At 40.5% G+C, this 15,613-nt stretch overlaps 2 gene segments (V, D, J or C); both read left to right on the forward strand.

The window, feature by feature from the left end:
- The first annotated feature begins 1,282 nt into the window (after nucleotides 1-1,282).
- LOC115171608 (Ig heavy chain V region 914-like) lies at nucleotides 1,283-1,921 on the forward strand. The segment is given in 2 exon segments: nucleotides 1,283-1,466; nucleotides 1,570-1,921. Coding segments are annotated over 2 exon segments (384 nt in total).
- A 9,074-nt stretch (nucleotides 1,922-10,995) lies between these two features.
- On the forward strand, nucleotides 10,996-11,629 carry LOC115171606 (Ig heavy chain V region 914-like). The segment is given in 2 exon segments: nucleotides 10,996-11,106; nucleotides 11,271-11,629. Coding segments are annotated over 2 exon segments (390 nt in total).
- The last annotated feature ends 3,984 nt before the right edge of the window (nucleotides 11,630-15,613 follow it).

Below are 15,613 nucleotides of genomic sequence, written 5' to 3' on the forward strand. Positions count from 1 at the left end.
GCAAGTTGGACATATGTTTTTTCAGTTTAAAACTTGTGGTGTTGATTTCTAAACGATTTGACTCGAAATGGCACACTCCATGGTCATAAATTCAACACTCCCATAGTTAATTTAACACTGATGAATACACCATTTTTTTGTTGATAAGGCTAACATATTTGGATTTCTAAAAATAGTCCTGTGGCTGTTTTTCTAAACATACTATTGTCCCATCCCATAAGTGAAGCGTGAAAAGTCAATATGGTTCACAGAGGGTTTTCTGAAATTCCTAATTGCTATCGGCTCCCGAGTGGCGTAGCGGTCTAAGGAACTGCATCTCAGTGCTAGAGGTGTCACTACAGAGCCTGGTTTGATTCCAAGCTGTATCACAATCCGGCCGTGATTGTCCCATAGTGCGGTGCACAATTGGCCAAATTCTTATTCATTGTGAATAAGAATTTGTTCTTAACTGACATTCCTAGTTAAATATAAAATTATCACAATGTACCTGCCTTCTTATGCAAATGACACATAACGTTCTAAATGTTTAACTCTTTCATCTCACTCCCTCTGCCTTATATAAAACATTCTCTCTATGTGAATCCTGTATCTCTCTCTGAGTCCTGGAGAGTAAAGTATATAAACTCCCACCAGTTCAGCTTCAACACAAACCATGTTCCCTGACTCTCAGCTGCTGCCGTCTCTCAGGATTTGGGTGTTTAATTAACAGACTTATAACCTGTTTAAAGGAATATATTATGTAATTCATGCTTACATAGCTTTAAAATAGCACAACTTCTGAAATTGTTTGATATGATGATGTTTCTTAACAGGTATACACTGTGGTCTGGAGCTCACCCAGCCAAGTTCAATGGTTATACATTCTGGAGAGTCTTTGGTAATCACCTGTAAGGTTTCTGGGTATCCTCTGAGTGATAGCACCAACCTCTATGGCGTATCATGGATCCAACCTGAGGGCATTATACCAGAGTGGGTTGGGAACAGTAGAAAGGCCTCTTTAGTGTCCTAAGTTTTCATAACTGTGACCTTAATTGCCTACCGTCTATAAGCTGTTAGTGTCTTAATGACCATTCCACAGGTGCATGTTCATTAATTGTTTATGATTCATTGAACAAGCATGGGAAATTGTGTTAACACCCTTTACAATGAAGATCTGTGAAGCGATTGGGATTTTTACGAATTATCTTTGAAAGACAGGGTCCTGAAAAAAGGACATTTATTTTTTTGCTGAGTTTAGTGCTTTTCAAGGATCCAAAATAATAATACATGGGAGATGCAAATGTGTGTCTGTTCATGTATACCAAAGGTCTCCTCCCATTTCAGTAGTCTGATATAACTGCCCTCCACAGACCATCTCCCTCAGCCAAGACAAACACTCCCAGTCTTTGCTCCTCCTTTTACAGAAACTTAGAAGTCCCCCGCAATGAGAATTCTAGAATGTGTGTTCCTCCTGGCTCTCATCACAGGTGAGTTAACTGGAGTTATTTCATTCCAGTGTAGGAGAGAGGACAGAAGCTGTACTACTTGGCCGGAGGGTCACAGTAATCTAAACTCTGTCTGTTCTTTTAGTTGTTCAGGGACAGTCACTCACCTCCTCTGAGCCAGTGGTGAAGAGACCTGGAGAGTCAGTAACACTGTCCTGTGCTGTGTCTGGATTCTCCATGGGTAGCTACTACATGCACTGGATCCATCAGAAACCAGGGAAAGGACTGGAGTGGATTGGGCGTATTGACACTGGCACTGGCACTATATTTGCCCAGTCCCTCCAGGGCCAGTTCACCATCACCAAAGACAACTCTAAAAACCAGCTATACTTAGAGGTGAAAAGCCTGAAGACTGAAGACTCTGCTGTTTATTATTGTGCCAGAGACACAGTGACACAGGAGGCTGCAGCGCCGTACAAAAACTGATCAACACTGAACCCACTATGAGAGGAAATGAGGCGCATCGGTTTTTTAAACACACACACACTGCAACAGTAGTGGAAACACTGTCCACTGATATCAATGTTATCCACATAAAACATCCACATACATTATGAACAGTGAAAAGCACACTATTTACATTAACACAGAAGTACATTTAATGCAACTCAGACTTCATATTAGCTATTCTGTTTTGAACATCTTTATCGGACAGAATTATATTAATGTGATCAGCAAACAAAATTAAACTAAAAACAGTAATTAACTAATTATAGATCCTTGGGAAATTCCACAATAGACTTCCAAGAGGGAATACTAATTGTATTGTCCCACATAGGCACATTTTCTTGTTTCTGTTCTGTTCTTGATTGTATAAAAGAAAAAAAAACATTTATAGTCTGAACATCCCACATGAAAAATCTGAAAATAACAGAGAGAAGAATGCTGAGAATTTTCATGCCAAACTGTAGTGTATTAAAGGTTTAAAAAGGTTTCTAAAGTTTTTCATTTCCACTTCAAAATGTCAGATTCGATTTAAATGTCCATTAATTATAATCCACATTTCCTGTGTCTGCAGGATAATTTTCAGGATGTAGAAAACTGGGTCAAATTAAGATCCTACATCTGTATCAGTATCAGTCGCTAATCAAGCCTCTTGAGGGAGGTCTATGCAATGTTGTGTTGACATTTCTGCAGCTTGAATAAGACAGGCTCCTGGGAAAGGACTGAAATGGGTTTCTGATATTAGCAGTGGTAGTAGTTCTACTACCCCTAGTCAGCTCAGGGTCAGTTCACCATCTCCATAGACAATAGCAAGCAGCAGGTGTATCTCCAGATGCTGTTTATTATTGATGCACATCAAGACACAGCGAACGAGGCGGCTGCAGCATTGTAAGATAAGTGCTTGATCAATTTCTCTTACACTCTTCGAAAAAAAGGTTCCAAAAGGGTTATCCTATGGGGACAGCCAAATAACCCTTTTGGAACCCTTTTTTTCTAAGAGAAGTGCTTGATCAGTTTTTATTACAACACTGCAGCCTCCTGTGTCACTGTGTCTTGACGTGCATCAATAATAAACAGCATCTGGAAATACACCTGATGCCATTCAAAGTTAGTTAACAATGTCAAATAACCAACAGTATCAATAATACATGTGGTCATTCAGTAAAAGTATCATCAATGTCAAGCAGCTCAAACCATTTATTTTGTAATGCCTTTCAAATAGGTACGCTTATTTGAATTAAATCAGATTTCAAATGTATGCAATTCAGAGGTATTACATTAGCAAATATAAAAATGAACATACTTTTGGGTAGCATATAAGGGTTATTAAAACCTGTTAAGGATAGGGTGCAGTATTTTCACGTTCGGATGAAAAACATGCCCAAATTAAACTGCCTCCTACTCAGACTCAGAAGGTAGGATATACATATTATTAGTAGATTTGGATAGAAAACACTCTGAAGTTTCTAAAACTGTTTGAATGATGTCTGTGAGTATAACAGAACTCATATGGCAGCCAAAAACCTGAGAAAAATCCAATCAGGAAGTGGGAAATCTGAGAATTGTAGTTCTTTTGAATCCCTATCGAAACTATGGGGTCACGTTGCACTTCCTAGGGCTTCCATTGGCTGTCAACAGCCTTTAGAAACTATTTTCATCCTTCTCCTGTTACTGGGCAGAAAATAGTAGCTCAGTCAATGAGTGGCCTGTCTGAAGACAAAGAACTTGTTGATGCGCGAGCCTGCGAGCGCACCGTTCGTTCTTATCCTTCTGGAATGAAGTCCGGTTGGAATATTATCGACTTTTATTGTTAAAAACACCCTAAGAATTGATTGTAAACATCGTTTGACATGTTTCTACAAACGGTAATGGAACATTTTGAGCTTTTCGTCTATTTATTTGCGCTCCCGCATCGTGCCTTTGGAATAGTGTTCTGGACGCGCCAACAAAACAGAGGTATTTGGACATAAATTATGGACTTTATCGAACAAATGAACATTTCTTGTGGAAGTGGAAATCCTGAGAGTGCATTCCGCCGAAGATCAGCAAAGGTTAGGAAAGATTTATAAAACTAATTTAGAGTTTTATTGATGCCATGACTTGCCGGGTAGCTGTATAGCTTGCTTTGATGGTTGAGCTATGTACTCAGAATATTGAAAAATGTGCTTTCGCCGAAAAGCTATTTTAAAATCTGACACAGCGGTTGCATTAAGGAGTTGTATATCTATAATTCTTTAAATAATTGTTATATATTTTGTCAACGTTTATGATGAGTATTTCTGTAAATTAATGTGCACATTCACCGGAGGTTTTGGGAGGCAAACATTTTCTGAACATCATGCGCCAATGTAAAATGCTGTTTTTGGATATAAATATGAACTTGATCGAACAAAACATAGATGTATTGTCTAACATTGAGTCCTGGGAGTGTCATCTGATGAAGATCATCAAAGGTTAGTGAATATTTTAGCTGTATTTTTGGTTTTTGTGATGCATGTCCTTGCTTGGAAAATGGCTGTGTGGTTTTTCTTGTGAAGTTTATGTCCTAACATAATCAAATGTTATGCTTTCGCCGTAAAGCCTTTTTGAAATCGGACAATGTGGTTAGATTAACTTCGCTAGGGTAGGGGGCAGTATTTTCACGGCCGGATTAAAAACGTACCCAAATTAAACGGCCTACTACTCGGGCCCAGGAACTAGAATATGCATATTATTAGTAGATTTGGATCGAAAACACTCTGAAGTTTCTGAAACTGTTTGAATGATGTCCGTGAGTATAACAGAACTCATATGGCAGGCAAAAACCTTAGAAAAATCCAACCAGGAAGTGGGAAATCTGAGGCTGTAGTTTTTTCAAGTGATTGCCTATCTAACACACAGTGACTTAGGGTTCATTTTGCACTTCCTAAGGCTTCCACTAGATGTCAACAGTCTTTAGAACGTTGTTTGAGGCATCTATGGTGAACAGAGAGCAAACAAAGGAAGTTGGAAGTTGTTGACTCAGGAAAGCACATGAGTTCATTGGCGGGCATTCACGTGAGGGGTAGCTGTGTACCAAAACGTTTTTCAAGACATTTGAATCGTCCGGTTGGAATATTATTTAAGTTTTAAGTTAAAAAGGCCCTAAAGATTGATGCTATACAACGTTTGACATGTTTCAATGAACGTAAATATAACTTTTTTTTGACTTTTCGTCATGACATTTTGGCCGTGCTTCCTACATTTGGAGTAGCTTACTGAACGCGCAAACAACAAGGAGGTATTTGGACATAAATTATGGACTTTATCGAACAAAACCACATTTATTGTGGACCTGGGATTCCTGGAAGTGTCTGTTTTTGGATATAAATATCAACTTGATCAAACAAAAAATGCATGTATTGTGTAACATGATGTCCTAGGAGTGTCATCTGATGAAGATTGTCAAAGGTTAGTGCATAATTTTAGCTGGTTTTCTGGTTTTTGTGACGCCTGTCCTTGCTAGGAAAATGACTGTGTGGTTTTTCTTGTGTTGGAACTGTCATAACATAATCAATTTTTATTATTTCGCCGTAAAGTCTTTTTGAAATCGGACAATGTGTTTGGATTAAGGAGAAGTGTATCTTTAAAATGGTGTAAAAAAGTTGTATGTTTGAGAAATTTGAATTATGAGATTTTTGTTGTTTTGAATTTGCCGCCCTGATATTTCACTGGCTGTTGAATAGTGTGTACCGTGGGTGGGACGGTAGCGTCCCACGTAGCCCAGAGAAGTTAAAGACATGTTCAGTGTCACAAATAGGGTTGCAAAGGGTCGGAAACTTTCCGGAATGTTTTTGGAAATTTTCCATGGGAAGTTAAGCCCGGGAATTTTGGGAATTTTGCTTAAATTCATAAAATAAGTTAGCTTATAACAGTGAACCTTTTTTGTGGGATACACATAAGGCAATCTAGGTTTTAAACATATTTTGCTTAAACTATCAATGGAATTGCAACCCTCTGCATGCGCAGTGCATTCTTCCATCACTATCAGGTATGAAGGGAAGACCCAGATGCAGACCATGTCAAATAAACAATAGTTTAATGTTCCAACAGGGGCAGGCAATAGACAGGAGTCAGGACAGGCAAGGGTCAAAACCGGGAGGGCGAGAAAAGTGAGACTGGAAAAAGCAGTAGCTGAGACACAAAACGCTGGTTGACTTGAACAAACAAGACGAACTGGCACAGACAGACAGAAAACACAGGTATAAATACACAGGGGATAATGGGGAAGATGGACAACACCTGGAGGGGGGTGGAGACAATCATAAAGACAGGAGAAAGAGATCAGGGTGTGACAATCACATGTGCAGTGCACTCTTCCATCACATGTACAGCTGATTCTCAAGATCTTGCACACTAATGAGATGCTATTGAGGCCACACTGCTACACTGTCTGAGCCAAGGACTACATGCTTTCTGGTCATTTTTGATTACAATACTGGGTGGGGTGAATATATGTTATATGAGATACATGATTTGTTGTTAACTAGTAAATAGTGGCCTGCAGCAAAGTGTGTTTAAATCATTTCTAACTTGTAAACAATTTCTGCAAGTTCGTTTTTGCTACCATGTGGGTTTTAGCTTGCTTGAGGCTGCTAACTGAGGAGTGTTAATTCACCTGTTTCCATACATGTTTCATTTTAAAACATGTATCTTACAAAGGAGTTGTTTAATCTAACTGCTTAACCTCCAGCATAGGAGGCGGCTCCGGTTCGGGGCGTACTCCCCGCTTCACCCGACCGTGGATCGTCATCGAAAGAACCGGACTGTAGATCATTGCTGGAGGTTCTGGGCTGCAGGCCGTTGCTGAAGACTCTGGACTGCGGACCGCCGCTGAAGACTCTGGACTGCGGACCGCCGCTGAAGACTCTGGACTGCGGACCCCCGCTGAAGACTCTGGACTGCGGACCGCCGCTGAAGACTCTGGACTGGGGGCCGTCTCAGGAGGTTCTGGACTGCGGGCCGTCTCAGGAGGTTCCGGACTGCGGGCCGTCTCAGGAGGTTCCGGACTGCTGGCCGTCTCAGGAGATTCCGGACTGCGGGCCATCTCAGGAGGTTCCGGACTGAGGGCCGTCTCAGGAGGTTCCGGACTGAGGGCCGTCTCAGGAGGTTCCGGACTCTGGGCCGTCTCAGGAGGTTCCAGACTTCGGGCCGTCTCAGGAGGTTCCGGACTGGGGACCGTCCCTGCAGGCTCCGTGCCATGGATCATCAATGCAGGCTCCGCGCCATGGATCATCACTGGAGGTTTTGTGCCATGGATCATCACTGGAGGCTCCGGGCCATGGATTATCACTGGAGGCTTCGTGTCATGGATCATCCCTACAGGCTCCGGGCCATGGATAATTCCTACAGGCTTCTTGCCATGGATTATCACTGGAGGCTTCGTGCCATGGATCATCAATACAGGCTCCGGCCATGGATCATCACCACAGGCTTCGTGCCATGGATTATCACTGGAGGCTTCGGACCATGGATCATCACTGGAGGCTTCTTACGTGGAGCCGGAACAAGTCTCACCGGACTGGGGAGACGCACTGGAGGCCGGGTGCGCAGAGCAGGCACAGGATATACTGGGCCGTGGAGGCGCACTGGAGGTCTGGACCTTAGGGCTGGCACAACCCGTCCTGGCTGGATGCTCAGTTTAGCCCAGCAAGTGCGGGGCGCTGGCACAGGACGAACGGGGCTGTGTAGGCGTACTGGCAACACCGTGCGTAGAGCTGGCGCAGGATATTCTGGGCCGAAGAGACGCACCGGAGACCAGGAACGCTGAGCAGGCACAATCCGTCCTGGCTGAATGCCCACTCTAGCACAGCAAATGCGGGGCGCAGGCACAGCGGGCACCGGCTATGAATGCGTACTGGAGATATAGTGCGCATCACAGCATAACACGGTGTCTGGCTGTTCACCTGCTCTCCACAGTAAGTACGGGGAGTTGGCTCAGGTCTCCACCCTGACTCTGCCAATCTACCCGTGTGCCCCCCAAAAACTTTTTTTGGGGGGGCTGCCTCTCGTGCTTCCGTCGTTGCCTTGCTAGTTCCTCGTATCGTTGCCGTTCCTCTCTCGGCGTCTCCACCTGCTTCCATGGCAGGGTCTTGTCCCCTGCCATTACCTCCTCCCAGGTCCAGGACGTCCTCCCCTCTCTCTTCTCCCGAGCCCAGGATCCCTGCTCCTCCTGGGCACGCTGCTTGGTCCGTTTTTGGGTAGTTCTGTAATGGCTGTCGTCTGAAGTTGAAGGAGTGGACCAAAGTGCAGCATGGTAAGTGATCATATTTATTTGATACTGAGAACACTAGAAAAAAATAACAACAACAAAATGCCAACAGTTCCGTCAGGTACAGATAACTAAACAGAATACAACTACCCACAACCACAGGTAGGAAAAGGCTGCCTAAGTATGAATCCCAATCAGAGACAATGATAGACAGCTGCCTCTGATTGGAAACCATACTCGGCCAAAAAAACAAAGAAATACATCACATAGAATGCCCACCCCACACCCTGACCTAAAAAAATAGAGAAATAAAACGGCTCTCTCAGGTCAGGGCGTGACATGTTCAGTGATGACTATAACAATGGAAGTGATAATAATAATAATAGTAATAAACTGTAAAGAAATGAAGGTTTTCTTCAAAATCTGAAAGTTTCCACCTGTCAGGCCTATTATCATCAGTAGAAACACTGTAGTAAATGTCATGATGAACTCTTCGCATGATGTGTCTCTGTTCCTCAGTCTAGTCAGTGTGTCTATCATCCACTCTGCAGTAAGAGTTGACAAAATTGACAAAATGTTGTATTTCATTTTGACCCGTTCATAACGCAGGTCAACCCAGATTATAACAGTCTTATCCTTTTTTTACCAACTATATATGCAAAGGAGGCTAACACACCACCCCTCATTGTATAAAAGTGGACTGTCTGTCTCAGAGTCAGTTGAAGTAGAGAAGAGCTGGCAGCTGCCTCCTGTAAGTCTCTCGAGATTTGGGAGAAGGAATGGGTTGATGCTCAATAAAGTATATTGAGAAAATATTATTTTAACAATATCCTTAATGGTCATACTGAGCTATACAACTGTATATGGCATACAACTAATTCTGTTTTTTTTCTCCCATAGATGTGTACTGTGGTGGTCTTGAACTCAGCCAGCCAAGTGTAATGGTTGTAAAGCCTGGAGAGTCTCCAAGCATCACCTGTAAGGTCTCTGGGTATTCTGTTAGTGATAGCAGCATAAGCTTTGCCACAGGTTGGGTTCGAAAGCCTGCAGGGAACGCAACGGAGTGGATTTCCCATATATGGGATGATGGAGATCTATAAAAATGATGCACTGAAAAACAAGTTCAGCATTTCAAGAGATGCCTCCAGCAACTCTGTGTCTTTAAAAGGGCAGAGTCTGCAACCTGAAGGCACAGCTGTGTATTACTGTGTTCGCTACCCTCCACAGTGATACAAACCAGCACCAGACCTGAACAAATACCCAGATACCCATGGAAGAATGATGCAAACACAACTTAATATAAATGTATCTCCACACCAAGATATCAACATATTAAGACTAATGCTCAGTCTCAAAAATTGTCAAATTAAAATTGAATAAGTTAACCTAAATAAGTTAACCAAAAGCATACATCATTGAAAGCTTTACAGACATTTAAACTCGAAGTAAAAATGCAGAACTTTTGTCCCGTGTTGATCTTCAACACACAATACTAAAGCCATTAAATATAGTCAACACATCATACTAAAGCCATTATATATAGTCAACACATCATACTAAAGCCATTATATATATATATATAGTCAACACACAATACTAAGCCATTATATATAGTCAACACATCATACTAAAGCCATTATATGTAGTCAACACATCATACTAAAGCCATTATATATATATATAGTCAACACACAATACTAAGCCATTATATATAGTCAACACATCATACTAAAGCCATTATATATATATATAGTCAACACATCATACTAAAGCCATTATATATATATATATAGTCAACACACAATACTAAAGCCATTATATGTAGTCAACACATCATACTAAAGCCATTATATATATATATAGTCAACACATCATACTAAAGCCATTATATATATATATAGTCAACACACAATACTAAAGCCATTATATATAGTCAACACATCATACTAAAGCCATTATATATATATATAGTCAACACATCACACTAAAGCCATTATATATATATATATAGTCAACACACAATACTAAGCCATTATATGTAGTCAACACATCATACTAAAGCCATTATATATATATATAGTCAACACACAATACTAAAGCCATTATATATATATATAGTCAACACATCATACTAAAGCCATTATATATATATATATAGTCAACACACAATACTAAGCCATTATATGTAGTCAACACATCATACTAAAGCCATTATATATATATATATAGTCAACACACAATACTAAAGCCATTATATGTAGTCAACACATCATACTAAAGCCATTATATATATATATATAGTCAACACACAATACTAAAGCCATTATATGTAGTCAACACATCATACTAAAGCCATTATATATATATATAGTCAACACATCATACTAAAGCCATTATATATATATATATAGTCAACACACAATACTAAAGCCATTATATATAGTCAACACATCATACTAAAGCCATTATATATATATATAGTCAACACATCATACTAAAGCCATTATATATATATATATATAGTCAACACACAATACTAAGCCATTATATGTAGTCAACACATCATACTAAAGCCATTATATATATATATATAGTCAACACACAATACTAAAGCCATTATATGTAGTCAACACACAATACTGAAGCCATTATAGTCAACACGTCTCATAAGTAAAATCTGAACTACAGAGAGAAGAAAGAAGGACAGGGAGGAGAGAGAATAAAGGAATAGAGCAGAAGATCTCTCCCTGTCAGGATATTTAAACCTCTAGAGGGTGGTCCATGCAAAGTCTCCCTCCCCTTCATCCCTTTATAATCAGACACTCAGCCTTGGCCTTCTCATTATAGCCAGTGTGGATTGATTAGGTAGCAAGCACTGCATCTAACCTGACTATCACTGAACAATGAGGACTGTCTGGAGTTTAATACTCATGGTGGTGTTTGTAAAAAGTAAGTTACAATATTCTGTGTTCACTAGAATGAATGTTCCATCATTTTCAGTAATTTTTCAGAAGTAATTTGCGACAAATAGGTATATAGACATGTTTTAAGACATCACTGTTCATGTGTATGAATGTTTGCATTCTAAAGTTTTGGGTATTTCATTTCCACAGGTGTTCAGGGTCAGACACTAACTGAGTCTGGACCAGTTGTTAAAAAGCCTCAGGAATCCCACAAACTGACCTGTACAGCCTCTGGTTTTACTTTCAGTAGCTACTGGATGGCTTGGATAAGACAGGCTCCTGGGAAAGGACTGGAGTGGGTGTCCGATATTAGCAGTGATGGTGGCAGCACTTACTACTCCCAGTCTGTTCAGGATCGGTTCACCATCTCCAGAGACAACAGCAAGCAGCAGGTGTATCTCCAGATGAACAGCTTGAAGACTGAAGACTCTGCTGTGTATTATTGTGCCAGAGACACAGTGACACAGGAGGCTGCAGCACCCTACAAAAACTGATCAATACTGATCTCACTGTGAGTCTGTGAGATGATTCTGATCTCCATTAACCTATGCCCCTCTGTTAGTCCTATGGCCCCATAAACACTATAGGAAAGAATAGACACCTCATACTCTAAATTATAAACATAATTACTCATAAAGCACAACATATACCTGTCATCTTTTGTAAGATAACTGTACAAATATCTTTACAGCCATTCAAAGGCAGATGACAACAGCAAATAACCCCCAACATATGCCGTCATTCAGTGAAATGTATAAAGGTTAAATATATAAATAAAAATAAATTATCAATCTCATGCAGATGAAATCCATTATGTGGTCATTTACTGCATTTTGGTAGGCTTATTTGCTTGAAATCAGATTTAAAATGTATGTAATTAACCTGTTACATCTAGGGGGCAGTAATTTCACGGCTGGATAAAAAACGTACCCGATTTAATCTGATTATTAGTCCTGCCCAGAAACTGGAATATGCATATAATTATTAGCTTTGGAGAGAAAACACTCCAAAGTTTCTGAAACTGTTTGAATGGTGTCTGTGAGTATAACAGAACTCCTATGGCAGGCAAAAACCTGAGATGCTTCTGTTCAGGAAGTACCCTGTCTGAACATTTCTTGCCCTTCTTTATTATCTCTGTCGTTTACAAAGGATCTCTGCTCTTACGTGACACTTGTCACGTCAACAATGGAGTCTCACAGCCCGGGAAAAACAGGAATGATGTCATTCAAAGCCCTGGCTGAAGCACACGAGAGCAAATGCTGAGTGGTCAGTCAATGGACTAAGCCTTAGGCGCGTGACACGCCCCGCCCCCGGCTTTTGTTTTTTTCCTCAGTTTACAGACAGGCAGATTCCCGGTCGGAATATTATCGCTTCTCTACGAGATAAATTGCATAAATATTGGTTTTAAACAGCGGTTGACATGCTTCGAAGTACGGTAATGGAATATTTCGAAATTTTTTGTCATATTTTGCGTCATGCTCGTGGCCGAGATTTAGCGTTGGGATAGTGTCTAGAACGCACGAACAAAACGTCGCTGTTTGGATATAACGATGGATTATTTGGGACCAAACCTACATTTGTTATTGAAGTAGAAGTCCTGGCAGTGTATTCTGATGAAGAACAAGCAAGGTAAGAACATTTTTCTTATAGGAAATGTGATTTTGGTGAAGGCTACACTGGGTGGGTGTCTAAATAGCTAGCCCTGTAACGCCGGGCTATGTACTTACATTATTGCAAAATGTGCTTCATCCGAAAAGCTATTTTAAAATCGGACATATCGAGTGCATAGAGGAGTTCTGTATCTATAATTCTTAAAATGATTGTTATGCTTTTTGTGAACGTTTATCGTGAGTAATTTAGTAAAATCACCGGAAGTGTTCGGTGGGAATGCTAGTTCTGAACGTCACATGCTAATGTAAAAAGCTGGTTTTTGATATAAATATGAACTTGATTGAACAGACATGCATGTATTGTATAACACAATGTCCTAGGTGTGTCATCTGATGAAGATCATCAAAGGTTAGTGCTGCATTTAGATATGGTTTGGGTTTATGTGACATGATATGCTAGCTTGAAAAATGGCTGTGTGATTATTCCTGGCTGGGTACTCTGCTGACATAATCTAATGTTTTGCTTTCGCTGTAAAGCCTTTTTGAAATCGGACAGTTTGGTTAGATAAAGGAGAGTCTTGTCTTTAAATAGCTGTAACATAGTCATATGTTTGAAAAGTGTAAGTTTTCGGATTTAGAGGAGTTTGAATTTCGCGCCCCGCCCATCATTGGATATTGGAGCAGACGTTCCGCTAGCGGAACGTGTAGATGTAAGAAGTTAAGAACAGAAGGTAACAATGTGGATACAGTACAATGAAGGTCATTCATGTAAAATAATAATGTAAAGTACAGTTCCCGGTGGGGCTCAATAGATTTTCTCACACTGTGCTGTTCCAAGAACCAATAATACCAACTCTCAAAGATCTCTACCTCTAAGTCTCTATTAGGGTCGTTTATTTAAAGTCTCCCTACCTTCATCCCTTTATAATCAGACACTCAGCTCTGGCCTTCTCATTATCAGCAGCTTGGACTGACATTACAACATTACAAGTCCTGTACTAACTAATACAGAACAATGGAGCTTATGACTGTCTGGAGTTTAGTTGTCATGGATGTCCATACACAGTAAGTAAAGCATTACATGACTGAAGAATGTCTGAGTATCATAGTTAAACTAAAAATGTATATAAATACCAGATCATCAACTGAGTGTCAACATTTTTGTTTTGCAGGGGTTTGCTTTGATGAGATGGATCAGTCACCTTCTCAGGTTTTAAATTGTCATGTATTGGGGGTATTAGATTGGGTGTATTGACTCTGGTTCAACAGATGCTCCAGACAACTCATCCCCTGACAGGCCTGTTCACCCTGACTGAGGACGTCTCTACAAGCCAAGAGTCTGAGTTCAGAGGACTCTGCTGTTTATTATTGCGGTCGAGAGACACACTGACTGAAGCTGGTGAAGCAGCTGTACAAAAACACCCTAACAAAAAGGCTAGCTGGTGTACTGCTTCCTCTCTTCGTGTCAAACTAGAATAATACTGAGCATCATTACTGTAAATAATACAACAACATCACAAAGCACTACACAATAAAAGACTCCAACCTCTAACATTCAAACTACATACAAATATTACGTATTTTCCAGCCTGGTCGATCTTTCTTGTTGTGCTACATAAACAAGTATTTAACAAAGTATTCAGAACATATGAACCTGTTCCCTATCTCTGAATTCTCTATTTAATCTCTTTGCGATCTTCCCACCCTGTGAGGAGGAGTCAATGCAGAGTGGAGAAGAGGAGCTCTGACTACTAGACTGAGTGATAGACACTGACCATAGTCTAACATGTTTAACATTGATTACATAACAGGGCTACTGCTACTGATCATAGGACTGTCAGGTATCACTTTTTTTTCAACTTTCAACAGATTGTTGTGTGTCCTTAAAAGCTTTTCTTCTCGTTTGAAATGCTCTCTTTTTATCAACAGGTGTTCAGAGTCAGAGGCTGATTGAGTCTGGACCAGTGGTTAAAAAGCCTGGAGAATCCCACCAACTGACCTGTACAGCCTCTGGTTTAGATATAAATGGCTACAGAATGGCTTGGATCAGACAGACTCCTGGGAAAGGACTGTAATGGATTGCAACTATTACCTATGACAGCAGAAGCACTTTCTACTCTCAGTCTGTTCAGTGCCGGTTCACCATCTCCAGAGACAGTAGCATAAAACAGGTGTATCTCTAGATGAACAGTCTAAAGACTGAAGACTCTGCTGTGAATTATTGTACCAGATACACAGTGACACAGGAGGCTGCAGCGCTGTACAAAAACTGATCAAGTACTTCGCTCACTGGCAGAGTGAAATGGGATGTAAGACAGACAATAAACTGAGGATCCAGCATAAATTCCTAGTCTATTCAAAGCATCCCATTCCTCATCAGGCTCAATGCAGCTTAAACCACTCCTCTGGCGATGTGCTGTTTGTCAGTACATATCTATCATCTTGATGACATCTTATTTACATTCACCTGTACATCAGCCTAATCCAATTAAGAGTTTGAATTACTGGTAGGTATAAATGTGTGTACTTATTGAGCATAATAACAGATAATCGTATTGTTATGATTAACTGGATAACTGGATAAGACATCCTGTAGATAAAGCTATGGAATGGATCGGTGACTCAGATGGAAACTGCAAGGATTCCTTGAAAAGCAGGTTCAGCATCTCCAAAGATGATTCCAACAACATAGTCATTGTAGAAGGGCAGAGAATTCTAACTGAAGACACAGCAGTGTATTACTGTGTCAGATATAATGACACACAGTGGTGTGATGCAAAGCATGACCTGTACAAAAACAACAAAGATGTCTGTCTCATGAAACCATTGTCCCCTAGGGATTATCCAGTTCATATTGTCACAGTCAAAATGGACACTTCCTGG

This window comes from Salmo trutta, chromosome 32 (assembly GCF_901001165.1).
Source record: "Salmo trutta chromosome 32, fSalTru1.1, whole genome shotgun sequence".
Classification (NCBI taxonomy): Eukaryota; Metazoa; Chordata; class Actinopteri; order Salmoniformes; family Salmonidae; genus Salmo; species Salmo trutta.